Source organism: Phyllopteryx taeniolatus, chromosome 18 (assembly GCF_024500385.1).
Source record: "Phyllopteryx taeniolatus isolate TA_2022b chromosome 18, UOR_Ptae_1.2, whole genome shotgun sequence".
Lineage (NCBI taxonomy): Eukaryota > Metazoa > Chordata > Actinopteri > Syngnathiformes > Syngnathidae > Phyllopteryx > Phyllopteryx taeniolatus.
This window is the reverse complement of record NC_084519.1, coordinates 2,532,188-2,539,512: the sequence shown is the minus strand read 5'-3', so window position 1 is coordinate 2,539,512 and position 7,325 is coordinate 2,532,188. Positions and strand designations below refer to the sequence as shown.

General features: G+C 41.2%; 1 protein-coding gene across 1 annotated transcript; it reads right to left on the bottom strand.

The window, feature by feature from the left end:
• Positions 1–263: 263 nt before the first annotated feature.
• On the bottom strand, positions 264–6,745 carry si:dkey-1j5.4 (platelet glycoprotein V). The gene is made up of 5 exons (XM_061753200.1): positions 6,588–6,745; positions 5,590–5,781; positions 2,316–2,429; positions 691–826; positions 264–583 (listed from the first exon to the last, which is right to left on the bottom strand). Exons 2-5 carry the CDS (start codon positions 5,635–5,637, stop codon positions 453–455), a joined length of 429 nt encoding a protein of 142 aa, XP_061609184.1. The 5' UTR covers positions 5,638–5,781; positions 6,588–6,745; the 3' UTR covers positions 264–452.
• Positions 6,746–7,325: the final 580 nt, after the last annotated feature.

Genomic DNA, 7,325 nt, shown 5'->3' with positions numbered 1-7,325 from the left:
TTGCTCCAGTGTTATTTTTAAAAAGATTACAGAAACCACTCTTCTTGAAATTGGATTAATGTAATCCCTCTACATGGAATCTGTCATATTCCAAAACTGCAAAAGCTTCTACTGTATATGACAAGCAATATAAGATTATATTATTAATCTGAGGTTACCTGAATGAGAGAAAACTTCCTTTGTGGTGGAACATAATATACTGACTTCTTAAAACTACAGTTTAAACTGAATAATGTGGTTGAAACTCAAAAAGACATGGCATCAATGCAACATTGTGCGAGCTGCAATGCAGAAATATCAATATCCATCCTCAAAAGTTAGGGGCTCAGGGGGGCGGAATCATTTTGTTGGGGAGTGGTTTTCAAAAGGGTCAGAGCCTTCTTTCCTATCTGGCTTTATGAATGGCAAAGCAGCTTGATTCTTGGAGACTGCGCAAGGTCTTCTTTCTCAGCTCAAGAGGACTCACACTTCAGGGCCTCCTGAGGTGACAGGCTTACATTTGTTTGTTTCATCCACTGCACCAAGTGAACAATATTGCAGTCACACAGCCAGGAATTGTTATGCAGGTGCAACTTCTTCAAGGCTAGAGGGGTTTGAAAGACAGAGAACATTAGTGAATCCCATTGACAACACTGTTTAAAATTAGTAATTTCTACAACTGGAAGTCACTTTCATTTGTGTAGGTCTCACAAGGAATTTGGGCCAACATGTTTCCATCCATTGCCTTTAGGAGGTTTCCACTGAGAGCCAGCTGAGAAAGCCTAGGCATGTCCTTGAATGTATCAGATGGCAAGTGGTCCAGATCGTTGTTCCTCAAGTAGAGTTCCTGTTGTAGAATTTAGCGCATTATTTTTCTGCTAGTTCTCTGGCAAGATTCAGTGGAACCTACAAAGTTAAATGCCCCTAACGTCCCTGTCAATATAGTGAATTGCCAAGGACTGGTCCATCTCCATTGTTCTGCTTGACCATTGGTCAGTCGTGCACAGTCACAAAGAACTCGACAGTTGTGATTTCCGTCTGTTTACTTCAGTCAGGCCAGCCAAAAAGTTGAAGTCAAGCCAGCCATTATAACGACTGTTAATAGTGTCTTACCGTGACACCTCTCCGGCAATGTGCTGAGAGGGCCATCTTCAAAATAAAAGCTTCATATATTACTACATTGGACATCAATGCCATTTTAAGCTTTTATTTTGAAGTGGTCACTGAGCGCGGTGCCGGCCCTTAATAAAGCCTTAACCATACGTTCGCGCCCTGGTGGCGACTGGGTTGCGGGCACTGCTACAAATAAGCAGTTTTCACATGCAGCAGTGCATTTTAAATGTAAAAAATCACCGACGATCAGGCTTCTATAATCGTGGTAGCCAAAATTGCGATCACTATTAAAATTCGGCAGCCCTAACTAGAGTGTTGCAGTTTAAAAACATCACCACAAAGAATTCTGGGAAGCACCAGGATCTGCCGGCCCTACCGCCTGGTCGCCAGCCAATCTCAGGGCACATAAAAACAAACAACCATTCACACTCATATTCACACCTATGGGCAATTTAGAGTTATTCTCATTAATTGATGTTCACGTCACTCAAGCAGAGTAAAACCACCTTTTGTGTATATGTGCTCATGTAGAGTGTGCGTGGATAGAGACCTCAAGTGGACAAATAGAATTCCTGCACCTCTCTAGTTGAGTTACGCGTATGTATGTTAAAACTAATTGTTTTATTGTTTTTAAAAACAAGTGGTGTAATGGAAATTTACCAGAAGAGGTTTCTACTTGTGATCAGAAAATAATGTATTTGTCTTAAGCAACGTGTGATTCATTTTGAGGTAGATTTTCATAAGTAACATAAAAGAATATGTGACAGTGTGTTTGACAGCAGCTGCCGTGTTAGTCAGAAGTGCTTGTGTACTGCATTCCGTACATCTGCTATGTACAATCTGTCCTCTTTCTTGCAAGGAATAAACAAAAAACGCTTGGACTTATTTCTTTTTTTTTTTGCATTCATTTTTACTAAATTATCCTGTTCAGAGTCTTCGGTGATCTAAAACATATCACTAATTTTTTTCCAAGTCTTTCATGTTACTTGGTTAATGGTACTTTGGGAATTACCTGTATATTTAATAGAGTACTATCACACAATGCTTTATTCGCATCAACTCAATGTGAAGGTTATTGCAAAACGCTGTATTTTTATATCAGCAACTCTAGCATGAACCCTGCTGTTATGATTCGATGCATTCAGTTTAAGGATAGATTAGTAACTTCACAATATCATCATATTTTATTTTTGTGCATAAACTGTTTTGAAAACAAACATTACCTGCAACACACCCAGTCCACCAAACATTGCGGGCCTCAGAGTAGACAGAAGATTGTTGTCGAGAACCAACAACTCCAGAGAGCTTAATGGCCCGAATGCTCCAGCAGGAAGAATCTTCAGATTGGATTTAGGGAAAAAATCAAATTTTAGTTACATCATGTTCATATTGATGAAGTTGAAATTATATATTATATATATATATATATATATATATATATATATATATATATATATATAAACACATACCAAAACACATACACACATTCACAGCGATCCATTGAATTACAGTAGGTATCGTGGGGTTTGATAATGGTCTGAGGTGTAAAGAGACATTTGGGCTCACTCAGCTAAAGTCTCGTGAGACTTTCTGACGTAACACTACACAGCAGAGGTGTGGACTCGAGTCATATGACTTGGAATTCAGTCAGAATTGAGTCATGAATTTGATGGCTTAGACTCTACTTGTCAAAATGTCTTGTTACTCGACTTCTCGCGGACTCGAGCCCATTGACTTGCCACTTTTACCAAAGTATTGAGAAACATACTCTGGCGGATTTAACGAGAAAGTTGATGTCCTCACAGAAATCGCTCAGATGGAAATGTCTCACCATACTATAACCTATTTATTCATTCATCTCCCATTCCGCTTATCCTGACTAGGGTCGCGGGCGTGCTGGAGCCTATCCCAGCTATCTTTGGGTGAGAGGCGGGGTACGCCCTGAACTGGTCGCCAGCCAATTGCAGGGCACAAAAACAAACAATCATTTGCACTCACATTCACACCTACGGGCAATTTAAAGTCTTCAGTTAACCTACCATGCATGTTTTTGGGATGTTGGAGGAAACCGGAGGACCTGGAGAAAACCCACACAGGCACGGGGAGAACATGCAAACTCCACACAGGCGGGGCCAGGATTTCAACCCCGGTCTTCAGAACTGTGAGGCGGATGTGCTAACCAGTCGGGCACCCTGCCACAATATGGATTATTTTAAAAAAAATATATTCATTCATTCATTCATTTTCCATACCGCATATCCTCACTAGGGTTGGGGGCATTCTGGAGCCTATCCCACTGACTCTGGGCGAGAGGCGGGGTACACCCTGAACTGGTAATATATTATATACCGTATTTTCACGACCATAAGGCGCACTTAAAAGTCTTAAATTTTCTCCTAAATGGACAGGGCGCCTTATGTGTGCACCGAGTTCCAAAATCTGTAAATGTTGTTGTGTGACTTTGATGAGCGCTCCTCTTGACTGACTGGGAGCATTTCCTGCCGACACGCTGCTTATATATAGGAAGGCAGACATGACTGAGGACAGCATGTGGACGTAAAGGGAGAAGGGTGCGTGTGACAGAGGAGGCTACAGACACGCCCCCAGTAGGTATATAGTTCCGGTATGTGCATCGGTTTGGCTAAGGACCCCCGAAAATGGCACCTATGAAGAGACACGCTTATGAAGCAGTTTAAACTGCAAGCTGTCAGTTACGCGGAAGAACATGGGAATCGAGCAGCCGCGAGAGAATTCAAGATCAAGGACTCCATGGTTTGCAAGTGGAGGAAGCAGGAAAACGAGCTTTGCCAAGTCAAGAAGACGAAGCTGAGTTTCCGTGGAAACAAGCCGAGGTGGCCCGAGTTGGAAGACCAACTCGAGCAATGGATTAATGAGTAAAGAACAGCCGGGAGAAGCGTCTCTACAGTCACCATTCGACTGAGTGCAATAACTCGGAGCTTGCCATCATTCCGGGAGGCTTGACAAAGGAACTCCAACCGCTGGATATCGGTGTAAACAGGGCATTCAAAGTGAAGTTGCGAGCGGCGTGGGAGCGATGGATGACAGAAGGCGAACACAGCTTTACTAAGACTAGGAGGCAGCGCCGAGCGAGTTACGCCACAATGTGTGAATGGATTGTGGATGCTTGGGCTAACATGTCTGTTTCCATTGTTGTTCGAGCTTTCGTAAAAGTCAGCATCATTTCTGAGGAGCTGCACAGGAACGAGACTGACTCCGACGAGTACGAGAGGGAACCTGGCGTGTTTGATGGAGAACATGCCCAGCTCTTCATTTCGAATACAGAAGATGAGGACTTTGATGGATTTGTGGATGAGGGTTGAACAAAAAATAACGTGAATACATTGTTAAATACTTCAATAAAGTACAACCGAACTCAGTTTTGCTCCCGCTGCCTTTTTAAAAACATTGTTTTAGCATGCATGCATCCCAGCGTATGTTTTAAGCTAGCGTCTGTTTTACCATGCCTGCGCCCAATAATACGGTGCGCCTTATGTGTGTGTTAAATACAGAAATAGACCCTGTAACTGAGACTGCGCCTTTTAATACGGTGCGGCTTACGGTCGTGAAAATACGGTATAATATATACGTATTGCGACTTGAGTCTGGACCTGCATGTCTCGACTTGGGACTTGATTCGGGACTTGAGGGTAAAGACTTGAGACTTACTTGTGGCTTGCAAAGCAATGACTTGGTCCCACCTCTGTTACATGGAATTAAGAATGCAGTTGCTTTCCACATTAAAAAAATAAAATATATATATAAAATATAATTTTCGGTTGAACTGCGAGGGTAACACTGGCCTAGTATAGACAGTACAGTTTACTGTGTTGGTGTCATCTTCTTTTATCCACTACCTGTTGTTCTCCAGGTTGAGGAACATAAGATTTCTGAGTCCAATAAAGGCCTTTGGAGAGATCCTCTGGATGCGATTCAAAGAAAGATCTAAGACCTTGAGAGCAATCAGAGGTTTGAAGGAGTTGGATGGAAGCGTTGTCAGGGCGTATTCAGGAAGATCAAGCTCTGACAGGTTCTTCATGCCCAAAAACATATTTGGCTTGAGTGTGCCAATCTGGTTCTGTCCCAACATAAGGAAGCGGAGGTTTAAGAGATCCTACAGAAATGAAGCAACAATGTTAAAATAATCACAATACGGTCCCAAAAATGTTACCCAAAAATCTCTAATTGTCTGTACTTTGAATCCCCTTGGTGGAAGATTTTTTATATGATTGTTATAAAGATTAAGAAGCCTCAGCGTCTTTGCACCAGAGAGAGCCTGAGGATGGACGGACTTGATGGCATTATGTTCCAAGTTTACACTTTCAATCTTTGGAACTAATCCTAGAATGTTGGCCTGTAGGTCTTTGATGCCATTCTCACCTTTTAAGCACCAGGAATTTGGATTATCACATTAATTCTTACATAACCTAAGCATCAAAATACTTTGAGACATACATTGATTAACCGCAATCTGCCTACCAAGTTTGAGGATCCAAGCATCTGAGGGCAGCTTGGACGGAAAGACATGAAGACCTCGCTTATGACAGTTGACCTCTGTCTTTTCTTGCCCAGACTTCTTGGTGGATTTGCAGGCGTCGGGACAAACCTCCGCTTCAGTATGAACCATCCAAATCATCACCAGCATCAACCACTCGAAGTATTTCATCTCTTCTACAAAACCAATGGCAAATCCATCAATCTGTCATTTTCTTGGCATGTGTGTGCTTATGCATGTGTGTTGCTCACAGCAACACACTTCCTAAACCTCAGGAAAGTTCACCCTAATATGTTAAAATGTCTGTTTAACCCTACAACATTCCAACCATGGTATGCAGAGTACTGTACTTTTTTTTCTTTTACCTTTAATGAATGAAAATAAGAGTATGTGGCCAAATGTGGATAATTTTAAGACGGGGTTAATTAAACTGGATGTTTAACATGTCAAACATGAAACAAGAAAAATACTTCCATTCCTTTTTTTAAAAAATATTTCTCCATTTTTAATATTAAATTACAAGGTAATGCCTGCCTTCAAAACAATACTTGAATAAACTTTGTGGACTTGTCTTGTAAATCGTAAAAATAAAATTTTATCAAGAGACTGCAAGGACCAGAATCCAGCCTTCATATTTTATATCATTTTTAAAATTCATATGGTGAATTTGCAAGCAGCTGCTCTGTAAACATCCAGCAGTTATGATGAATTTATTTAGAGATGTTCTTGTGACCTCAAGGAGAATGAGAATGGCTGGTGTTCTACTTTTCTGCCTTTTCAGAAACTTTCCTTGTCACGAACGGCACAGAGGATAGGACCCAAAAATGCACGACTCCAAAACAAATTGACAGTTTCCAAAAAGAGAGGTTTAATAGACGGGCATAGGTCGGTACACAGGGCAAGCAATCCAAGAAAGGCAACAGTATCCAAAAACATGAGGCAAAGAGGCAAGGTCGATAATCGGAACAGGGTCAAGTCTTACTGTGAGTCTGTGACGTGGAAACAAGGAATGCTGGAACGCGACGACAAGGTACAACGAACTGGCAACGAGAGGGAATGAGACACGAGGTTAAATACAACAGGTAATTAGGGTGAACGAGGCACAGGTGGTGAAGATGCTCACAGGAGCAGGTGTGTGTGAAACAGGGGGGAAGACAAAACACACACACACACATGACATTCCTATATTCTGCTATTACTGTATGTTCACAAGCTGAGTTTAAAATGCAAGTGTTTGCCTCTAAAAGCAATTGTCTCTTATAGCTTTAAAAAGGCACAATAAAAGCAGTAAAAAAAAAAATTGCAGTTGCATAACGTTAAGAGGGGTTGTTCATGTCCATTAACCCGCCATGTTCAGCAGTTAACACTTACTTGAGCAAGCTTTGATTATATGATCCAAATGTTGCATACGCCTATCCACTTTGTAGTAACCCCAAAACAAATAGAAGTTTGTTGTAGAAGTAAATCTAAGGATAAATTTCATTTCAAATACAATCTACTGTCTTGCAAAAGAAAGTGTCCTCTAAAGTTATATTTAAGTTAGTTAAAGTAATGTTGTGTCTTCAAATTCTATTTTCAGGCCTTGACAACGCAAGTGGAAACTTGCAGAGTACACTGAACTTAATGTGTTCAGAAGGAGAAGATAAATGCAGCACAACCTCGATGTCATTCCTGACTGAAACACCAAAAAAAAAGGAAAAAAAAACATTTGCCACTGTGG

Bases quoted from the DNA above. Each gene is read 5' to 3' on its own strand.
- si:dkey-1j5.4 (XM_061753200.1), bottom strand. From the start codon at position 5,637: ATGTCTTTCCGTCCAAGCTGCCCTCAGATGCTTGGATCCTCAAACTTG. The intron at 827-2,315 runs GTAATGTTTGTT...ATTCTACAACAG, and splicing joins GTGGACTGGGTGTGTTGCAG to GAACTCTACTTGAGGAACAA. The intron at 584-690 runs GTGAGACCTACA...AAACCCCTCTAG, and splicing joins CATGTTGGCCCAAATTCCTT to CCTTGAAGAAGTTGCACCTG.